Source organism: Corvus cornix, chromosome 9 (genome assembly GCF_000738735.6).
Source record: "Corvus cornix cornix isolate S_Up_H32 chromosome 9, ASM73873v5, whole genome shotgun sequence".
In the NCBI taxonomy this organism is placed as follows: domain Eukaryota; kingdom Metazoa; phylum Chordata; class Aves; order Passeriformes; family Corvidae; genus Corvus; species Corvus cornix.
Genome location: NC_046339.1, coordinates 19853322 through 19876909, shown reverse-complemented (window position 1 = coordinate 19876909; position 23588 = coordinate 19853322). Strand labels below are relative to the sequence as shown.

The window sequence follows — 23588 nt, the reverse complement described above, 5'->3', positions numbered from 1 at the left end:
AGAAGGGGGGCAGGAGGTGCTCCAAGCACCAGAGCTGGGTTTCCTCTGCAGCCCGAGGTGCAGCCCATGGTGAGGCAGCTGTGCCCCTGCAGCCCATGGAGGTCCACGGGGATGCAGAGATCCACCCACAGCCCATAGAGGTCCACGGGGATGCAGAGATCCACCCATAGCCCATGGAGATCCTCAGGGATGCAGAGATCCACCCACAGCCCATGGAGGTCCATGGGGATGCAGAGATCCATGGTGATGCAGAGATCCACCCGCAGCCCATGGGGATCCTCAGGGATGCAGAGATCCACCTGCAGCCCATGCAGATCCTCAGGGATGCAGAGATCCACCCACAGCCCATGGGGATCCTCAGGGATGCAGAGATCCACGGTGATGCAGAAATCCACCCGCAGCCCATGGGGATCCTCAGGGATGCAGAGATCCACGGTGATGCAGAAATCCACCTGCAGCCCATGGGGATCCTCAGGGATGCAGAGATCCACCTGCAGCCTGTGTAGGAGCCCACGCTGGAGCAGGGGATGCCTGGAGGAGGCTGTGACCCCGTGGGAGGCCTGTGGCAAGAGGGGCCCGGCTCCCAGGCTGGAGCAGCCTGTCCTTGGAGGGCTGAGCCTGTGGAAGAGTGACCCACACTGCAGCAGTTTTGGGAGGACTGTTGCCCATGGGATAGACTCATGTTGCAGCAGTTTCTAGGGAACTGTTGCTCATGAGATGGACTCACGTTGGAGAAGTTCATGGAGAGCTGTCTCCTGTGGGAGGGACCCCATGGTGCAGCAGGAGAGGGACTCCTCTCCCTGAGCAGTGGGAGAAGCCACAGGTGATGAACTGACCATAACCCCCATTCCCTGTCTCCTTGCACCACTGGGGGCAAAAGGTAGGGAAGGAGAGAGGGGTGGGAGGATGGTGTTTTCAAGATCTCATTTTATTTCTCATTATCCTGCTCTGTTTTGTTAGTAATAAAGTCAATTAATATTAGAAATTTAAGCCTGTTTTGCCCATGAGGGTATCTGGTGAGTGATCTCTCTCTCACAATCCTCATCTCAACCCATCAACCCTTTGTTGTTTTTTCTCTCCCCTGTCCAGCTGCAGAGGGGAGTGAGGGAGAGGCTTTGGTGGGTTCCTAGAATCCATCCAGGGTCAACCCACTACACTGGATCAGAAGGTTGCTGATAAATTCCCTTCCTGGGGCTGTATTTGAGCAATATTCTCTGTGAGGAAAAGAATCCATCCAAATGGTAATCCTTCAAAACAGTTGAGACAGCACTGCGTGCCAGAGGGCTAAAAAAATGTGAATGAATATTCTTTGATTTACCAGCAAGGTCCGTTCCTCCAGCGCAAGTATTTAATCTGCTGACAAGGAGATAAGGGACTTTGAACAGCTTAGAGACCAATCTAACATCACAAATATGATACAAACAAGCATACCTTTGGAAGTAATTATAATGCAGCATAACGAATATCTCCTCTGTCTCCAGCACTGGGCATACAGTTGTAAAGGAGGATGCAAGTTCTTGCATATCAGTACATGTAAAAACAAAACGTTGTTTTGGAGACTAAAAAAAGCTTGCATATTTTCTCGCTTCCTGTTAAAAAGTCTGAAATTTTCATTTCCAAGATAGGTAAAAAAATAGGGTCGGATCCAGTTTTCTCCTAATCAAAGTCTACTTGTGCTCAATCACCTACTTCCTTTACTTCTGAGCCATAACCATGAGATAGAACTAGTGAGCATAATAAGAAACCAATTGAAGAATATTTGCTTTCCCTCTTCAAACTCATCATTTGTGAATTGATGATAGTTCCTTGTGATGTATGAAACATTTTCTTTGGATTTATGATTTGGTGTGAATTTACAAATCCCTGCATTTTGCAGACTTACTCCTGCCAAGAATCAACTAGGAGAAATGTCACTGATTAAAACATGCACATTTTGTTTCCTAGTGATTATGTTCTTCTGATAATATTTTGAAAGCTTAATGAACTGTGGTACTTCTTGTCCTTGTAACTAGCAGAGACTTAGAAATATGAATTAAATACATATCTACTGAAAAGTCCAGGTCAGGGCTGAATAAGACAAAATAAGGAGTTTACTAACTCCAAGTGCAGTTTCTTCTGCACAAACTAATATGAAAGCATTGCTCAGGCAAAGGACACAGGAAGTTTGATACAAAGTCAACTTTTATCAGGAGAAGCAAAGTCCAATTAATAAAAATATCCTTACATATGCACTTCTATGCCTGTCATGATTTAACTCTGGCAACTAAGCACCACACAGCCATTCCCTGAGAAAACTCCTGGGCTGAGCTAAAGACAGTTTAATGGGAAAAGAAAAAGTGGCATGCACAAGCAAAGAAGAACAAGGAGGTCATTCACCACTTCCCATGGGCAGGTGTTCAGCAGGGTCCATCACGTGTAACAGTTCCTTGGGAAGACCAAGCAATTACTGGGGAATTCTATCCCAAACACAACAGTTTTCCCTCTTCCTTCTTGCAGCTTTATATGCTAAGCACGATTCCTATGGTGTGGAATGTCCCTTTGGCCAGTTTGGGTCAGCTGTCCTGGTTCTGCTCCCTCCCAGCTTCTTGTGCACTCCTCACAGGCAGAACATGGAACCTGGAGTCCTTGACTGAGAGGAAGCACTAGTTAGCAACTACTCAACCATTATCAACATTATTCTCATACAAAATCCAAAACACAGTGCAGTACTAGCTACTAAAATGAAAATCAGCTCAATCGCAGCTGGAACCAGGATAATGTCCATGGCCATATAAGTATTGGTGATATATTAATCAGATTTTTGCAGCTGTAACCTGGTTGTCAGCTGGGAGACTCCTTTCCTATCCTGAGCTATTGACATTGAGCGGGCTAAGGAGCAGGTGGAGATGAAGAGAAAGCATATGTTCTTCCATTTCCGCAAAAGTTTTTAAACATATTTTCCATACTTCCCTACCACTGATCTGTTTAGCGGATTTTCACTCCTCCCATACTAAACAGAGGGTGGGGGCCTATGGACATGAGGGAACTTACCAGTGCTAAAGCTGATGTGAAAGTTTTTATATCTGAAAGGCAAGGTTGTAGGAAAGACAGTGTATTTTATTAAAATAATTCATGTAGTTGGGAAAAAGCAGATGAGCTTTTGGGCATACAAGCTCTTCTGGGAAAGGTGTGCACACATTTTGTTGAATAATACAAGTTTCTATCTACTGAAGTAGTGTTCATCATCCATAACTTAACTTAGTGTTCAACGTCCATAACTTAAACTTGCCTTTAGCAAAGAACATGAATTCTTTTGAAAAATCCTGAATAAAACTGAGAAGAGTTGCATGGAAAAGACTTTTCTTTTTACAGTCTCTGAAAGGTGGCACAAGGTGAAGATTGCAGCATGCTGGGTACTCTTTATGCACAGAGTACATGCAGACTGTGTATACTCTGCAGTTTTCCTCTTACAGTCCTATGTGTGCCTTAGTTTTCACACCACGGAACAACTCTTCAATGTAGAGTTTGCTTCAAACAGCAGATTTATCCACTGGGATGATTATGAGGGTGCCAGTTCTAACTGGAAGTTACAGCATTGTCATTGATCCATGTTAGGATCATACTGAGGAGCCGCAGCATTTCACAAGGGCCATGAGATATTTATGGTGATAACCAGTAGCAGCTTTAGACCTGAGCCATTCAAGGGAACAATCCAGATGTGAAAGGACATGTATTGTGCTCAGTGAGGCATTCTGTTGCCTGAAACTGTGGACTTAGTGATCCAGGACTAAATTAAATAGAAACTGTCCAATGATTAACCAGTATTACTCAGTCATCCGAAGAGATCATGATAATACAGCACTATGGAGAGATAGACTGTGATTGAAATAATTGTGGCTGTTAATTTTCAGCCTTGTTGCTAACGGACATTCCTCTGGAAATGATTATAAAGATGTAGGGAAGCATTATTTGAAAGACAATTACTTTTATTTAACTCCAGATTGAAAGGCAAAGGAATTTATGAGGTTTGTAACTGATGTTATTTCTATAAAGTGTGCTTTTTCCATAAACAGGCACATAATATATTCACATAGCAGTGTCAAAGGAATGAAAATCTGGCTTCATTCTTCTTTTTAGACAAAACATAATGGCATAACATTGTGATGAAGATCTGGGAGGCTTTCTGCTCAATTTTAGTTCTTCTTCTTAAATGTCTGATGGCACACCTGGTCTTCACATGTCAGTTCCTGCAGTATTAAAACAAATAGTAAGTTTGTAGTGGTAGAAGTTTTATTTTGCATATATATCAGATCCCACCAGAAATTGCTACAACTGAGCCACTACATTAAAAACTTATGAAAAATTGAACAGTAAGAATAGTGTATTATATGTAACCAAACAGCAGGTATGCACCTCATGTTGCAGTAATTAGTTTTTGATACATGAATTGAACTCTAAGAAGAATAAACATGAAAAATGCATAAAAATTGTGCTTTAATTCAAGGCTTTTTCATGCTCTGTTGTTAAGACAATATACTGTAAGAGTTTATAATTCATGTTACCTCAAAATTCACGAGAAGCACTGAAACAAGGAAATAAAAAAAAAAAGAGGAATGCTTTAAAAAGATGATTTGCTTCAGAGGTGTGCCCAGCCATTTCTCAGGGGCCAGAACAATGCACCATTGCTGCCCAGTGCTGCAGCTGACCTCTTAAAGGCTGGCACAGCTGCACATTGCAATGCAGTCAGTTTGGTTGGTGTCACTAGCCAGCATTCCTGTGCCAAACAGGACTTTGAAGGGAGCTGAAGCTGGCTTTGTGGCCAGCAATGGGCCAAACCTGGAGTCCAGTTTCTGAAGGCTGCTGTAAGGATCTGCTTGGCTTCTTTGTTTCCACCAGTCTCAGCCTAAATCTTGGTACCAGCATGTAGAACCTTTTAGATCAGCTTTTGAATATGTGTTCAGATGGAGCTGGAGAAGTGCACTGGACAGGTGACTTTTAGTTGGGTGGCACATTGTGGGCTTTAATTCCTATCTTTGACCTTTCAGGCACAGAGATGTGAGCCACTGGGATTGCCCACACCAACTATGTGTAAAGTAAACTTGTGAAGGAGCAGATGTCTTGGTGCAAAGCATGGGATAGAACAATGGGCTCTTCTCAGGAATCTCTCTCCGTCCACCTCTTGTGCCATCCAATATTATCATACCCATTTCTTGATTGCTTTCCCAGGAAACTCTGGAATCATTATCATTATGTGAAATGTTCAAAAAATGAGTAGATGTGGCACTTTGTGATATGGTTTAATGGGCATGGTGGTGTTCAGTCAAAGCTGGGACTTCATGATCTTGGCGGTCTTTTCCAACCTTCATGATTCTATGATTCTACTATACTGTTATTTTGAAATCTTTCTGCACATCACTGATTGCTTGTTTCCTGCACAGGCTTTTCTGGCCTCTCTTGGACTCACTACATCTATCTTTGGGCTACAGTTTACTACTTTAGATGTTTGAATTCATTATTGAACTAGGAAAAAATAATTGCAGTATGGGTTGTTTGTGGGACCCTCTTGAGTATCCAGGGGTTTCTGATCTGTACTACAGCACAGTCTGCTAAAATTTCATATTGCTTCATTCAGAACAAAGAATAACATTTTTCTTGCAATCTGATTGATTTTTTTTCCTTCTCTTTTTCCCTACTAGTGATTATATAAGAATGAGATTATGTTAGAGGCGCAATGTAACAGGAAGGGTTAACAGCTGGAGGGCAGTGGACTGGAGCAAAAAAACCACTGCAGGGTTACGACTTAATTTGGAGCAGGTGGAAAGAAATTGAGCATTCCTGAGTTGAAGCAGAGGGGAAATTTCCTTAGAGTTCAGAGATCAGAACTGTCTAAAGACTTTTCTAACCAGAAAAAAATAACAAATCCTTTGAAATGGAAAACCTGAGCCTATGTTGCAGCCTAAGTGATGTGCTGTGTATCTGTAGAGCAGCCCTTACCAGATGCAGGATGTCTCCTTCAATCCAGTGCTTCCAGCCCCTGTTATTCTTTTCACCTTTCTGAACACAGACCAATTTGTCACCATCCCAAGTCACCAGGCTCTGCATGAATCAGATAATTAACTCAGTTACATTAATGAGAAGTTTATGAACGTATAAAAATAATTTCAAACAATGTGAATACACAATTACAGTTGCTTCCTATCATTCTCCATCTTCCTCATTAAAAAACCCCAAAAGCATTTAAACAAAACCCAAATGCATTCAAGATGACAACAGTGTGATGATGGAAAGCTTTTGCAGCGCTTTGTTGTCATTTCCATGTGTTTCTCCACATACATGAGTATCAACTGTTCATACTAGCTAGTGAATTGTTGAGTGTGTTTACAACTACTTGTGCAATATATGCAAATTGTATTATTTTTCTTGCTGTTTAAAGCCATTAATGGAAAAATTATAGGGTTTCATGGGTGAAGACTTGAGGGCTTATAATGGCAAGTGCAGGGCTAACACCTTTTCTAGCTCTGCATAAAGTAATAAGAGGAAGAGTATGTTAATATCATCTCATACACTAAATTTATTTGTATAATTTCATGTACTTTCACAAAGAAATTTAAAGGGATGTGATCATAAGCTGGACAATGTGCTGTAGCTGACCCTGCTTGAGCAGAGAGGTTGGACTAGGTGTTCTCAGGATACCCCTTCCATCCTCAACCATTTCCTGATCTGGTGTGATTCAGAGTCTATCAGCAGCACACGAGGTACTGGGTATGCTGATTCTTGTCCAGGAGCGGGATAAACCTCACTAAGGGAAAGTTCTCTTTACAGGCTAAATTGTCTATCTATAGATGTGCCAGGGTACATTCAAAGCAACTTTGTTGGAATTGTTCTACATTTGAACCCTTGTCCTTTAGGGACGTACTTAGCCATGTATCAGACAAATCTTTATTAGAGACCAGTTACAGCCCATGAAAGCTCAGTTATTATAAAGCTCCAAGTGTATTGGGAGCTTAATTCATTTTTAGTTCAGCACTGGATGATTTATTTCTCTTACGAGGGAGCTTTCCATTAATAATGAGACAAAACTCATTCCATTTCAGTTAATTTCTTTCTTATTTGCGGAATTTTCAACCTACATGCTCTTTAAATTATCCATGCCCTCTTTACATTTAAATGTTGCCTACCAATTTTTTTACCTTCATCTAACTTTAATGTGTTTGAGGCATTTTGTTAATAAAGTGACCAGAAAATAATTTTAGAGCAATTCAGAGAATAATAGCATGACATGCTTCCTTTTTCCTTCTCCTCTCTAGAAACAAATAATATGATTTGTTTAGAAATTAATATTAGGCAAAAGTAATTAAATTAGATAGGATTATAAATGCACAATTCCTTCCTTCCTTCCTTCCTTCCTTCCTTCCTTCCTTGAGTCTGCAAGTGAAAAGGTTTTTCAGAGAAAGCCAATGGCTTTGGAAGTGGTGATGAGCACTAGAGGAGCAGAAATTGATGGATTTAAGGAGTGATGAAACTAATGAGTCCTTAGATCCTTACTAATACCTTCAACTGATCTGAAGAGATGTGGGAGCAGTGTTTTAAAGCATAGACTTTGTCACAGGAATTTCTTCCACCCAGTTCCCACTGGAGGAGACAGAAAGAAAATTTAGAGATAGGGATATTCAGGATAGGTGAAAGAAATGGGTCTTACTCTTTGATGGCTTGCAGTGCAGTGAATGAGAAATAATTTGGAAGAAATCATAGGAATGACACTGCACAAAGTTAGTTTGAGAATTAAAAGTGATCCATGGTGTACAAACAATGTCTGCGGTTAAATTTGTGCCACTTCAGTGAAGGATGATGTGAGTTCAAATGCAAACATGTCCTTTATGCTGCCACTTTTCCTGTGGGAATTACCAAAACAAAACAGTTGACAGTGAGTTTTGATCTCAGCTTCTCAGAGTTTGGCAACTGCAAGCTGAGTGGCAGAATACAGGTGTGGTAATTAGCAGAGTTGATAACAGGTATATTTGGTGAATGATAAGCAAAGGAGGAAGGGGATGCTGGATTAGCACGACTCCAAAGGGGACAGTCAATGGAAATTTAAGATCTGACCTTTCTACATCTGAAAGTGTTGCTTAAGCATTTTAGGGGTGAGAAGAAAGTAAAACAGAAGCAGTATTGATACAGAAACATGAAACTGAATTCAGTAAGTGAATCAGTGCTCATGTGTATTCTTTTCCTCCCTGACTTCTCTGAGAGAGTCTTGTTTGAATCCCCCCAGGAACTGACTCTGCCGTAGGAGGTAGGGCATGGGCTACAACATGGCCCTTAATCCAAGTGTTGTCCACATATCTCCCTGAAGGGTGTCTGAACAAATGGCTACAGATTCCTGGGGAAATTCTGAGCTCTGGTTACTCTATAATCCCAAAGATAGTGAAGCATCCACTGCTGGGCCTCCTTGCCCGCTGCCTCTGCACCTACCCTGCCACCTGATCACTCCAAGCTTTGGCTCACATTTTTTCTTGTCCCTTCCTAAAGCTCCCCTAACATTAAAAGCTAAGTGCAAGTTTATTTTTAACAATGTCCAACTGTTAAACTGCCCAACTGAGACTGATCAGTGTAAACCCAGCCATCCCAAAATGAAATTTTATATTGACACAGTCCTAAATTCACAGGGATGAATCCACAGTTTCATTAAGGAGGATATATATGTAAAAACAGACTTTTGCTAATTTCTAGATGTATCATGGAAAAGCTGGAAAAATCCCCTACTAGAAAAACATAATTAGTGATTGTCCTCACGTATCTCAGTAGCCATCCTGATTTGCATTTCTAATAAATGCTTATAGCAGGAAAGAAAACTGTCTCAGGATGCAAATTATTTCTGTTTTATAAAAATCCTCTGATGGCTGTAAAATATTGGGGTGTTACTTAACGTATTCAGCTGATTTTTGGAACTGCTGGCTCCTGGTGTGGACTGTAGTATAAACAGATATCAGATACCAGATTTTTACCTTCACCACTCGGTTATCCAGTCCCTTGGTGTGTTCTTCAAACTCCACTCCCACAGTGTAATCCAGATCATAGTTTCTGAAAGTACTGAGTGTTTTTGTTTTAAAGTTGTCTCCATTTTGAACAATCTCCTTTGTTTGTTTCAAGTGTTTTGCAATCTTACGAGTTGCAAAATCAATACCTGTCAAAAACCAGAAAATCAAGTGAAAATTCCAGTATTTACTAACAAAAATAAAAACTCACAGCGTTTATATTTACACATTAAAAAAAAAAAAGAAGTGAAACATAGTTCCACAAATGGTGCTTTTTCCTACAACATTTTCTAGAGAAAAAGATAATTTCAAATAAAAATTACCTTGTGTTTGCAAGTATACTTTCAACTCGAGGATCTTCCACTGATAATACATTTATTTATTAACAGGGTATCTGTGGGAATTTTGTGAGCATTCAACATACAACCAATAGAGAATAGATGCTGGTGTGTTAAATCACCCGAATTTCCAGAGCTTTTTGAGAATGTGAAACAACAGGGGCTATTAAGACTGACAGTGCCCTTTTGGCCTCACTCATACATGAAGCTGTGGCATGCAGGAGTGCTACTCTCATCTTAGGCTCAGCAGCCATTCCCTTTCCTAAGCACGCAGTGGAACTCATGGAGTCTTAGGCACGTGAGGGTGCTGCTGTGTGTCCTGCGGGGTTACAGATGCTTTAGGCCACCCCTAAAGAAGGATCTCAGAATAATATATTCCTTATCAGAAATTTAGCATGTTAGAATGGGTATGTAATCAAGGGAGAATGAGTATGTAATCAAGAGGACTTGGGCATGTTACTTGTATGATGAACCTATAGTCTGTGAGAGTATACAAGAGGTTAATTAATTAACTTAAAAGAATGAAACTTATATTAATGAAAAAAGAAGCAATCAAATAAAAGCCTGAAATCCATTATTGTTTGATAGCAGGCACACAAATAAATTGCAGTTTAAGAGGAGACACATTCAAAGTCAAAAGTCAAAAAAGTATCCATGTAGAGCATTTGACAGGTCCTGTTTAATATTCTGTCAACATTTTCTGCTGTACTGATCTCCTTAACATCCTTATTTTGTTCATGATTATAAAATTATAATGTAAACAACTGCTTGGGACTGAATGCATTGCAAGTTACCAAAGGGAGCATATACATGACCATGATCCCAGTTTGCTCAGCCAACCCCCCTAATGCCAGCAGCATTACCATCTGCAGTAAATATTTCTGACCAGCTGGCAGGGAATCTTATTATGGTGCTGTATGCAAATGAAATAATCTCCCATGCTTCTGCAAGAGATTGAAAAATGGGTTTGGTTTGCTGGCCATCCTTTAGTGGTTTCATGTGTGTGTTAATCATTGTCAGCTCGGCAATGCCACTTGCTAATGGAGCCCTTTTTCTTTTGCTAGATTCATTATCCTACTTGTGAAGTACTAATCGAATTGACTAAGAGGACAGGCTTGAAAAAAATGTGACTTTTTAACATGGGGAATAATGATCTTGTTCAGTATTTATATTCAAGACTTCTTGGGTATATTTTATCTGCTGTGGTGGATTAAAGGTATCTCTGGGTCTGATTTATAGCCAGGCAACATAAAATTTAGTTCTCTCTCAGGCAAAAAAATGTCTAGACCTCTAAAGAAATGCTATTTCTGACTAATATATTAGTCTTGTAGCTCCTGGAGAAAAATCAGGGAGGTTTTATTAAAGCATGGTTTTCATAACTGCATTTTGAACAATATAAGCAATAAAAATGATATGCAGTTCTATTATAGTAGATTTAAATACTTTGTAACATGTTTATGATAAAATCAAAGTTTCTGACTTAAAGGGCAAAACTAATCTTTAATTATAGAAATGTGTGTGAATTAATTAAAAGGACAGATGAATTAAAAAAACCCCCTCAAAACCTCAGTGTCCTTTGAATCCGAGCACATTAATACTTAAAATATCAACAAAATGTAAAATTGTGGGAAAAAGAGCAGAAGAATATCTTTTCACCCTTTCCCTGCAATTTCTTTCTGAGAATCACCTATAGCATATGCATCTTTGCAGTGTTTTTGGTGTTGAGTTTTTTTGCTTATTCATTGGCAGTTTTAAATTACTGTAACTTATAGTGTATCTATAACTTTAGGTTTATATATGCAAGTATGCACAAAAATCACTTCAATTAATGTGTATCTTTCTCCTGAAATTCAAAACACTGTCCTAATCATTCTCGTTGTCCTAATCATTCTCATTTTTAATCACTCTCTCTTTTTGTGCCTCACAGGTGTATATGCATATTATTTACAGATGCCCCTGAAGTTACTGAGTTTTTTTCCATAAATGCAGAAGCTAAAACCTATGAATAGTGAGACTTGCCTTTCTGTCTTACAAGAGCTTTGAGGAAATTGCAACTATTTTCAATTGTTGATGAATAATGATGAGAGTTTATTTTAATGTATTTATGTATTCTATTTCAATCTGAACAGATCAATCAATTAGGATTAAGGTTCTTTGGTAAAACTGGTAGAAAATCAGTTAAAGCATCAAATTTTTCATCTCTGTAACATAATTAGTTCAAAGCACTAATTAAATGATGGCATTATTTTTACTTTAGTGATATAGAATATCTTATTCCTCTTTAACCAGATTGTGGCCACACTGTTGCCATAAGTATATACCAGGAGTAAAAAAGAGCTTCTATGTCTGAAAGCGTGTTGTTTTGATTTCTCCCTCCCCCCCCCCACACCCTCCCCCATCCGCATCTGTTTTTTCAATTATCTAAATAAAGAATAATATCTTTGGCTACAAGTCTTCATTTGCTTATACATTTAGATCATTGCAATTTTAATTACATTACAATTACTTGATTTGTAATGCCATTGGCAGAAACCCTTATGCCACAATGTACATTACAGAAAAATCTCATTAATTTTTAGAAGGATTTTGCTTATAATTGAAACATTTTCTCTTTATATAGTCAACATTTTTCCATTTACCTAAAGCAACCATGTAGCCTTCAAAGTTTTCATTGGTTTCCATTTCCCACGTCCCATTGTAATCGGCAGGCATGGTGGCGAGAGTTTAAACCACTTCAGCTCAAGGAGTGAGACTGGAAACAATCTCTGCTAAGAGAATGTTTTATAAACCTTTTCATATCTTTTTTTTCCACTAAGGTTTATTATTCTGTAGATAATACAGTTTAAGGGGCAGAGTGATAACCCTGGAAACTTTGCTTTCATTGACAAAGTTCAGTTGAACAGCTGGCAGACAAGGAACACTTTCAGGAATTGTAGTAATACAGGATATGATTTTACAGTGACCTTTGTAAAGAATTTCTGGCTATTATGGGATACCTTTGAAATATATTGAACACAGTGGCAAATTGTACAACCCAGTTAAATTTTCCAAGGTGAATTGTCTTTTTACCTCCTTTCTACATTCACTTTTCCCTGTGAAGTGGCAGCCTTACAGAGCTGACACATCCAGAACTCCCATTTAAAACTTATGGAAGTCTTGAATGTGAAACAAATGTAAGACAGGGCAGGAAAGGGAATATTCTTGTTAAAAAATTTTTGTTTTAGTTTGATTTTCAATATATCTGCTATGTACCAATAGCTGTACTTATACCAACTACACTTTTGTAGTTTTGTTTTGTTTTAAGAGCAAGTTTAGCAAATATAAAGTAAATCAAAATCAATCATAATTGGTATCAATCCTGCCCTAAAAATGATTTTTTAATTCCTCTGAAACATGTCAGTTTGCATTGGAAAGCTATTTTATACATTGTTGTGGAAAAAACCATGGATTTCAGTTGTGCAAATAAGCACATTCAGAATGTGTCAGAATGGAGAATTTGAATGTGCAGTCAAACTTTATTGGAATTTAAAGTAAGTACTAAAAGAAAATTAATTGAAGGTTTTATGTTATGGGGCTTTAATCAGTTAAGATAACTTACAGCTGGCTCTACAGAGACAATCGAAGTTACCAAAAGTCAAAAACTTCTTGAACTCCTTACCTAACCCACCTTTTTTTTTTTTTTATGGGAATATTATTAAAAAATTTATTAGAAAAAGTGTTAAGGTCTAGATCTTCAACTCAGAAATAGGTAAATGGAAGAGTTACTGATCTTATGATTTCTCATCTAAGCCTTTATTTTGTTAAAATTAATGCAAAATTCCACAAATGCTGAAAATTTGTACAGGGATTCAGAAAAACTCAAAACAAACCTAAAGAAAGCTGAGAGTTTCTGGGAGCTGAGTTTTTAAAATGCCTCAACTTAGGGAGCTAATTTAAGACAAGGAAAAGAAGTATCAGACAAGGAAAAGAAGTAGGAGACATGAAGAGGGTTTTCAATCAGGCATCAGGCAAGGTCATGGGGAACTGCAGTGACTGAAAGTTGGAGTGAGGTGAATTCCTGTGGGAATGCCCCCAGGAAATTACCTGCACCCTTGGCTGGAGGGTGCAGTTTGTCTGTAAGGCAGTTTATCCAGGGAAGCTGGTGATCATATCTTTACTTAGGACAAGAACGGCTTTCTAAAACGTGTGTCTCATTTCAAGCACAATTTATTGGGCTGATCACATCTACTACTACTGTGTTTGTTTCCACTCTAAGAAATTCTAGATGAAACCACGAATGATGTCACATTGAAAGTGAAAATTAAAATCCCTTTCTTCTGTAGTGATATTATGTAATACTTATGCAATAGCTTTGATTTTACATGTTTGTGTACTTTCTTTCTTAGCCTCTGTGTTGCATCAACATTAATAATGCATTATTACTATTTATACATTTTATGTATATACTAAAAGGTCCTGTAAAAATAAGAATACATGAGACTGAATGTCTACAGTCACATCCTAGAATCAGAGTATGTCCTAGAAGCTCAAGGTGAGATATTTTGTATGCTCGTTGATTTCAGTTCTGATGTAGTTTGCTTCCTATGTAACAGTCATTTTGGTAAGATGGGGAAGAGACTGAAGCTGTATTGTGTGACCATCAGCAATTAACATTAACAACTAATAAAGTAACAGAAGGCTCCATTGCTGTAGATATGCATAACTACGCTCATTCAGGGAGAATTAATTATGACATGAATACATCCTTTGCATAAAATATCATAACTAATTAACAGCATATAAATATACTTGTACAGCTTTTCCTGACAAAGTTTTGGTTATGCTCATCCCTTATTATTTTTTAGATTTTTTCCCCAATATATGTATTTTCTAAGCACGTGTTTATCCATCATACTAAATTAGCATTTTGAGCCTTTTCAGGTAAAAATACAGCTAGGAGGTTTACAGACACTACATTTAACCAATCAGAGAACTGGCTAAGTAGGGAATTAATGAAACATGAAATATTGACTTGACAGAGTTCTGTGATACTTCATGAGCTTTTAAGGAGTGCTGTGTTAAGGTCCACAAAGAGAATATTCCATTTACAAATCAGTATCTTGAGAGACAGTACAACCTCTAACACAGTCAAATGCCTGGCTAAATCATGGGGTGCCGGGATACAGTACAGCTACTGTTCACACTATTGTTTAAAAGCCCTGGGTGGAGAGTTCTAAGTCTCAGGTCTTTGCCTTGCCAGTTACACTGACCTCAACAAAATGTTAAAATTTTGACTTATTATCCACTTGACAACTTAGAAATTATTCTTTGTGTTCTGTATTTATTGTTTTTATACTGCATACACAGAGACAAACTTTCAAAATGGCAAAACTATATTTCCTCCCCATGGAAGAAGTATATATTTAAAGAAATTAAGATAAGGTGCCCTCTCCTAATTGTCATGACTGTTTTGTTCTCAGCATCCTTTTCTTGCAAAACCACTTGCTAAAAATGAAACTCTGAGCTCATATCTTTTGTGTGAGGTTTCAACATAGGGCTAAGATTTATGGCTGAATATTGAGGCCTTGGAAATAAAGCAAAGTCATGAAAAATCAACTTAGTTCTGCTAAAAGCCTAAGTAACTTGTTCAGTCTTTATTTGTGTGTGAAGAAACAAAGATGGCATTGCTTGCCTCTTTCCTCTGAGTCAGTATTGATTAGTGGCAGTTTGAAAAGAAAAGATCTCATGGAAAACACTTTGACTGACAAGACTGAAAAGTGAGGCCCAAATGCTGTTTGTGTGGAATGAGTCAACAGTCATGGATGTTACTTCCAACACTTGCCTCCAGTTCCTCCCATTGTGTCTGAGACCTGACCAGAAGAGAATTTCTGTCTAGGTAGGTGAGCAAAGTTCAGCCTTTCTTGCTATTGGAAAGAGCTGGAAGTGCATTCCCCTTGGAAAGGTTCTTCTGTAAAGCACTGTTAGAGCTCTACATGAAGCACAGAAGGACCAGTCAAATGGAATTTTTCTTGTAAACTTTTGGGCATGGTATTTTGAAGAGACGGTAACATACTTCCCACTCTGTCCTTGCCTCATTTAATTTTCCTTTTAAATGATCCAATATGCAGATATAACACAGGAGAAAAATGCCTTGTACTCCCCCGAGCAGCCTCTACACTCCTCATGCTTGACAGCTGGGACTTTTGCCTATAGTTATTTGGTTGTTGTTTAACACGTAGAAATATGGCAAACTGCGTAAGTTGTTCTTAGCAACTGAATTCCCCTGAAGGATTCAGACAGAAGCAGCATGGTCACAGACACCTATTATTATTTTTAACTTGTTAGCACATGTGCACTCACTAGGTTTATTTTTATTTTTTAGAAAATTAATCACTTGAAATGTATTCAGTGATGGCTGCTACTGCAAAAGCTGTCAGAGGTGCTATCTCACCAGGCTGGGGGCTCTGTTCTGCACAAACACCAGGAGTCACATTCTGAAAACTAAAAGTACTCTGGAAGGAGGCAATCGGCTGCTTGTCAGTGTGTGATGGCCTGCAGGTCTTGGGGATTCAGCTGCTGCCCAGAGAGCTCACCAGGATGTGGCAGGAGCAGTAGGAGAGGCGTGTACAGCAGGAGAGGGCCAAATCAAAAGGTGTTATTTGCAGAATGGGTTCAGCAAATACTATTTGATGGCCCACTTGGGGGTTGCCTTCCCCCAGTATTGACTGGCACTACTCTACCTTGGATATCCCTTGCTGATCCCAAGCTTTCTTGCTAGGTCAGGCACACTCAGTAAAAGCAAGCCTACCTCAGTGCCTTGGAGTAGGAGGTTTGGCTTCTGACTCTTGGGCTTATTGCTTTGTTCAGGCCTGGGCCCTCCAGAGAGGGAATGGAAGGAATTTGGATGAGTTGTACATAGAGTTGTTGTCTAAACACTTATTATTTTATGTCAGTTCTTAGCTGATCTTCCAGAACAGAGATCTGCAGGAACGAACTTTTTGTTGACACCTAACACAAGGGGGAATTCCCTCATTCACATCTCAGAAGAGGAACTTGTCTGACACCTTGTTGACAAAACAGTAGGGACACGGGATGCAGACACTGTGGGAGTACACAGAGCACACAGAGCTCACAGTTATGCCAGTTCAGCACGTTTTGTGTTTACCTTCAACTTGAGCAAAGATGCACAAAATATGTTTTTAATCATTCTTAGAAATAAAATAATTGGCTTTCAGACATTGAGTTTTCATCTTTTTTCAGTAATTTCCATCTCTCTTACTCCATCTGATTTTGGTGATGAAGTTGGATGCAGATGTTACACACAGTATTAATCAAAAACCTCCCTCCTCTCTTAACTAAGGACTTTAGCTTAGCTCTTAGAGATTTCATGATGTCACTAGTGATTGTGTTACTGAGTTTGAAAACATTAAAAATATAATCCAACGGATTCTATTGTCTTCAGTACTCATTTTTATTAAGGTGGTTTTCATTATGAAATATTATGCTCTAGAGAACCATTGGCCAGTGGATAAAGCTGACTGACCTTGATTTTCAAAATAAATGGGGAATACTGAATTTATTAATTCATTAATTCTCCTGAGCACTTATTCAAAGCTCTTTATTCAGGCTTTGAGGAAGCAGATAAAAATCATCAGCCTTTGTGAAATCAGAAAAACTTAGGAGGCAACATGGTTTGGCCAAGGTCATGAAAGAAGTCACTATGCAGAGCAAGTCAGTGAGCATATCCACTAAAGTGTGCTTCCTGCTGGGCTATCTTTAACGTGGATGGAAAATCTGAACCCAGTTTAACTGCTTTGTCATTGCCATTAAGGATGCTTAAATTTTCCCTTAAAAGATTTTTTCAGGACCTGAATTCCCTGCATGAACTATGCATTAATATCTGTGACTGTAATCTATAACTTAATTGTATCTATTCTGTGGTAGTTTTGTAATTGCAACTGCTGCTTCTTATCTTCATCAGATAAAGGTTGCATTACTTAGACATTGGACTGGAACACTGATGCATGAATTTTGAATTAAAAGAAGTCTGGGGTTTTTTCTTTGATATTTCCATGACAAGCACAATTTAGCTAAGAAAATACGTATCTCCTTTGGCTTGTTCATGCCTGACCATAAAAGCTGAAATGCCATTTTAATGCAGGGTCTTATCCATTAGAAGAATATTTTAAAGACACAAATTTGTCAGACAGAAATAGTAGTTTTTACCTCATCTGGAGAAAACTTTATAGAGATACTTTCAAATATCTTAGACCTCAAGTTTTCACATAACTCCTAAGTGATAGAATTCAATGATAGAAAGATTTTGTGACCAGTTCTAGAATCCAGATGAAAAGTTGTATAAGCTGTTGCAATTAGTGCATAGTTTTGGATTCACTGCAGCCATTTAGAAAAAGGTTAGAACCATTCTTGTGATAACCTTAAGGACTTAAAGCCAGTGTCCCGGAAGGACTGTAAATTGGGTCCAGAGCTATTGATGAAAATCCACACTAATACTCAGCCAGTTTTCTTTCACTATGCTGCTATCAGTGCAGAGCAGTTCCAGAACCGTTACGTACTCCTAGGAAAATTCCTACATTGGTGAGCGTATCTATTTCCCAAACGCCTTCTTTTTGCCATAAATCAGTTTTACTGCTTCAGATAGAAAAAAACACCAGCTCAGAAAGCCAGCAGCAAAATCTTCAGGGTAACTGAATACCATCATCCTGTGCTGTTGCATCTCTCTTAGAACGTAGGCACAAGTCATTATTTCCTGTTGATTAAGGGATGCTCTGTGTAGTAAATCTCATAAATTCACTCCTCTCACAGTGCTGTATGGTTAATCCTTTTCTGTCTGTGTCTCCAGATCCACAACAGCATCCTTTCTGTGGGAAAAGCTCTGGCTTCATTCTACCATATCCTGTTTGAGAAATGAACCAGTGTTTAACTCTTCAAGGCATCCTGGAACATTAGAAAATAATTTGTTGTAGTAAAGTGGCATTTAGATATCTGTCTGTCCTTTTGGTGAATTTCTCACTCTAAGTTGGCACTTATTTTATAGAAATAGAATTTAGGATGAAATTTTATAGTAATATTTTAAAAAAATCTAAGTTGAAAAATCCAAATAGTGTCTGCTGTAGTTAAATGAGTTGGTACACTCAGTGTTGTTAAAATGCAACACACTTGCCACTGCAAGCTGGCTCTTAAGGCAAGTGTATAATCAATCAATTTAAGAATCGTTGGGGATGGGCCAAGCAATATAATTCAGGACACATTGCTGAAGTTAAGATTTCTCCCAGACATATGAGAGGATTGGTTCTTAATAGCAGTGATGCCATGTGGTTTCGGTTACTGGATGCACATGCATGGAAAGCAGGGGGAAGGAGCATTTATATCTGATTTATTGACATTGCCACTGGAAAACTGAATTGAAATAAGGAATTGATAAATATGGTAATTTCACTTTGCAGTAAAAAGTACCAAGTACATTTAATATAGAAGAAGATAAAAGAGAAAATGAAGTTTCTTAAATTGTGTATTTTAGATGAAAATTTATAGATTTAAATAGAGATATACCTATACCTATATCTATCTATATATAATATAAGAGAATGGCAGGCTGTGTTTCATAGAAGAGTAAAAGAAAAAAGAATTGAAAATTGAAAACCTGATACCCAAATATAATCTCAGATTATATTTAGAAAGGATTCCCCAGAAGTTCAGAGTAATGTTCATGATGATGTGTTTCTCTAGTTTATATGTGAAAAAAAATTAATGTGTTTATAAGGAGAGTTACTTTCAACAGAGCGTCGAAAATTACTTTTCCAAATTTACATTAAAATCTTCCTAGAAACTGAAGAACTACACAAGTGAATTTTTTTATATACTCACTGGGTTTAATAAGGTAAGGAAAGAAGGAAGGAAGGAAAAGAGTTTGCCTAGAATATTTCTGAAAGGAACTTAAGGAAGCTGAATGGATAAGGCAGAACAGCCATGTTTACCTCTGTCTTGCTAAAACTATTTGCTACTTAGTGCAAAATGGAAGTATCCACTCTGGTCTCTAGAGATTTTTCCCACCTGCCCCATTTAGACTGTATTTGAAGTTACAGTTAGTGTAGTTTATTTGGCTTTATCGTGACTTTATGGAAATTTCCAGATGATCTGAGGTTTGACCAGAGCAAAACACGACATGGATACAAGTGTCTCCTTTTTATGAACATAGTCACAGGCTGCCAGGGGTGTGAACACAGCACAAGTGAAGTGTCAGCTTTGACTTCTGCGATAACAGCCATAAAAAAGGAGTTTGAGCTAGGAAATATTTCTTCAGCACCATTAGACTCCTTATGAGGAGTCTCCCTTCATGACAGTGGGAAAACAGAGTCCTGTGATGAAATGAAATGTGTTACTTGTAAAAATATAGATAACTGGGCATTTTTTTCTAACTTGCCGAACATAAACCAAAGTTGTTGCAGTAAGCTATATATCTGTTAGAATGATGTTTATCATTGCCTTTGTTGCTAGTAAAAGACAACTCTGTCAGGGAAAAGAAGAGTCTTGGTTACCAGGGTATTGTGCTCCATTGCTTTCCCACTGAAAAATGAACCTTTTGGGGAGAGGACTGCTGCACGAATTAGCTCTGCTATCAGGAGATTGAAACCAGTGGACATTTTAAGGTAGAAAAAATGTCTGTTAGAACAATATTCAGCATGAGGGGAAAAAATGATTCCTTTTCCTCCTTGTGACTATTACAGCTACATCTTCAGGCAGCAGTCCTAAGGATTCAAACAGCACCACGTTGTAAGAGTGACAGTGACAACGTACAACATGGTTGGAAGGGCTGGGAGCCCTATTAACAGACAGTTGTGAGATTGCCTCATGCCTGCCATTCATTGGAATATGCTTATGGCCTTCCGAGGTTGATTTGCTATCTCTGTCCAACAATATATCCTTCACTTGCAACTAAAGGTTCTATTACTGCGTGGCAATCAGATGTACCTGGAGTTTCAAGGAAGACATCATATCATTATTATAACCTTTTCCATAGAGGCTATCAGACACACACTCACTAGACCGAGTCTCTAATTAGATGCTTTGAAAGTTTAGATTTATCAAAAGCAGCCCAAGACTGTTCCTTTTTCCCCCATTAATACATTTTCATTAGTGTCGGATCCAGCAGCTGCTGAATAATATCCCTTTTATCTACTCAGCACATCAACATAACTTTTTTCTTTCTGTCAGTGATAGCATTGTGTTTTAATAGCTCCCATATCAAGGTAGAGATCTCAGCACCTTGCAGAATCCCATTCAAGGACATTTGCAATGCAGACAGAAGATTGAATTTAGATATTTAAATATAACAAGGAAACATACTTGCATTAATCTTAACGTGGAAGTTAATTAATTAATCTTAAATATGGAAATGCCTACTTTTGAAATCCTTGGCAAAATTACAGGTAGTTTTGCTGTCTTGTCAAAAGGTAAAAAAGAAATTAAAAAGTGTTATTTCAGCAAGTACTTTCATTGTGAAAAGAACAAATAAGCACCAAAGTGACCCATGACAGCTTTAAAAAACTGAATTTGCTAAAATTAAGGAGTACTTGCACTATAAAGAGAAGGAATATGAAAAAAGGAAAAATCTTCTTGTTCTGCCCAGCTGTTTCATCAACAATTTTTTTTGCCTGGTGGAATGTGCCTGTTGCACAACAAAACAAAATGCACTCCAAAAAAAGTTGTAGTGGGTTCAGGAAGAGCTTTACTTCACAAAGAAATATCTCTTACAAAAAGTGCTCTTTTCTGTGCATGCCTATTGCATTTATTTTTCTCTCAACTCATACAAACATATTTTGGAGGAGGATTTACCAGGCCTGATAAGCAGTGTGCCATCCCGTGCCATCCTGTATTGAGGCACATGATCCAGTGTCTTGAGGTTTTATGCTTCAAGACGAACTGTAATGAACTGTTGGTCAGCTCTATAATTGAAAGCAGTACTTATTTGGCTATTGAGGATTTTGCTGTTGTGGGACCTTTTTTTCCTTTTTGTTGTGCAAGGGGGACTTAAAAGAAGAACAGTATTTTTTATCTGGAGATATGTCCTACATTTACCTTCACTTCACTAAGATTTGGGCATTCCCTTTTCAAATTTTTAGTGTCTAATGGGTACTGAAAACCAATCACTTCAGGGGAATATGTAACTGAGAAGGTACCTATATGTCCCTGAAGTTATATAAGCTGCAGTGGGAAGTACTGCGTGACATTAATCAGATTTTCAAAGCATTTTTGTGGCTGAAGAGGGAAAAAGGCTCTCCTAAAAAATTCCAAATGATGTTCAAGCAAATTAGGTACTTTTTAACTGTTAATTTTAACTCAAAGTTAAGCACTTGGTAAGGTTTTTGAGTGACCTTCAGCACTTTAAGTACCTACTTGTTTCTTTGGCTCCCAAAATAAATTTGGAAAGACAGTAAAAAATAGATGCTTCCATGCTGAGAGGTGGAACTAGAAATGGAATTTTGTGTAATGTGATAATTCAAATGTCTACAAGGTGGACTTGCTGTGAGAGAAAAATACATTATAAAAGGTTGAACATATGTTGAAAAAAATATTATCTGAAGTAATTCTGCATTTGTGTTTGGGAGTAATTTTCCACAAAAGATGACAAGGAAAGTTTCTAATGGAAGTTTGGGGCTTTTTAGTCCTTAAGGAGGTGGAACCAGACTGTTCACAGGTTATTTTGCTAGGGAACTTTGATGTTCTACTTCTTTTCTGTTTGGCTTGATAGGGAATGAATCATCTGTTTCTGCATCATTTTGCAGAGTGTGAAATCTCATGTGCAGTTCGTGTTTGTCTGGCTCCTGAGTCAGCCCGTGTCTCAGATTGGTTGAAGCCAATCTCAGGCTAAGATGGGATGATGTGTTACTGCTGCAGAGTGTTGGAAAAGTCTGTTCTGTGCTTCTGGCTGTTTTTTTAATGTATAATAGGTCTAAAACATTCAAGTAATTCTTTCAGAGTTAGAATTTATTACCAGTTCCAAAGAACTGAGGAACTGGGAGTCTATCTGTGTTTACAGCTGAAATAATGGAACATGTGTTGGAATAAAGGAGTAGTGATGACTGGCTTTCCAGCTGATGCTACTTTAGACCACATGTTGCCCTTAAGAATTGTCCTGAGAAATTCAGTGTCTCTGATGATCATTGGCATCAGTGTTACAATGGAGAGACTGTGTTACAGTGAACTACATTGTTGTACCCAAAGCTGAGTGTTTGTAGGAGCTGCTTGGTACTGTGTTTGAGTAAGTTCTTTCTGTGTTGCCGTAACACAGATAAAATGGCACTTTTCTCTCATTTTCCTCTACAAAAATAACCTTGGAAATGTCAGCATCAAGAATGGCAACATGTTTCTTGACAGGATGAGTGAAAGATCACACAGTCATTTCACAGAAGTACTATTGAATTGTGTTAACTTCCTCTGCATGCCCTTAGCATGCCCAGCTGGAGAGAAGTGTTGGAAATTGTAATGGTTATGGATGATAAGCATCAGTGTCTTGGTAAGAAAATATAACTTGAAGCATGCTGATTTCAAATTAGGGAAGGGGAGCAAGGAACTATTGTGAGTCTTGTTGCACTTGATGGAATGTGAAATTTCAGTGAGCTCTCCCCATATGCTGTGGTTATAAGCCTCACCAAATTATAATGGTGACTGCATTGCATTATAAGCACTTCCTTTTTGTAGTAAATCCACTGACTCACACTAGAGAAAAAATTGGTGGGAACATCAGGATGGAGAGGAACTCTTCTGTTTAAGTGTAACTCCAAATTTCAGTATAATTTTATGTTAGGTCTTCATCATTCCTTGTGTTTCAACTCTGCACTTCTGTACTGTTGCCTTCTGCAGCTGGAAGGGGAGGGAAAAGAAAGGCCAGTCAAACAGACATAAGAAAGCTCTGAAAGTGAGTCTAAAAGCATTTAAGGACTGCCTATCTTTGCAGTGTACTGCTGAGAATCATGTTCTGTGTATTTCCACACATGCACAAACAAGTTTTAAATGTTAGCTACTCTATAATGCTTATGGACCCATAAATAACTGCTCACGCTTCTGCTCCAATCTTGAACTGTCAAATAGCTGAACATTTACATAAAATATTTTAAATTTGGAATGCTCTTGTCACAATATTGACCTTTTAATTTGCTCAGCATTAGAATAGTGGTGTACCACAAGACAAATGGTCTCTTGTTATGTAAATAAGTGTAGAGTCAATAACCACAGG

At 38.3% G+C, this 23588-nt stretch overlaps 1 protein-coding gene across 1 annotated transcript; it reads right to left on the bottom strand.

The window, feature by feature from the left end:
• Positions 1 to 3017: 3017 nt before the first annotated feature.
• On the bottom strand, positions 3018 to 12970 carry RBP2 (retinol binding protein 2). Its single transcript, XM_010405405.4, has 4 exons — positions 11992 to 12970; positions 8985 to 9163; positions 5974 to 6075; positions 3018 to 4226 (listed from the first exon to the last, which is right to left on the bottom strand). Exons 1-4 carry the CDS (start codon positions 12062 to 12064, stop codon positions 4173 to 4175), a joined length of 408 nt encoding a protein of 135 aa, XP_010403707.2. The 5' UTR covers positions 12065 to 12970; the 3' UTR covers positions 3018 to 4172.
• Between the last annotated feature and the right edge of the window lie 10618 nt (positions 12971 to 23588).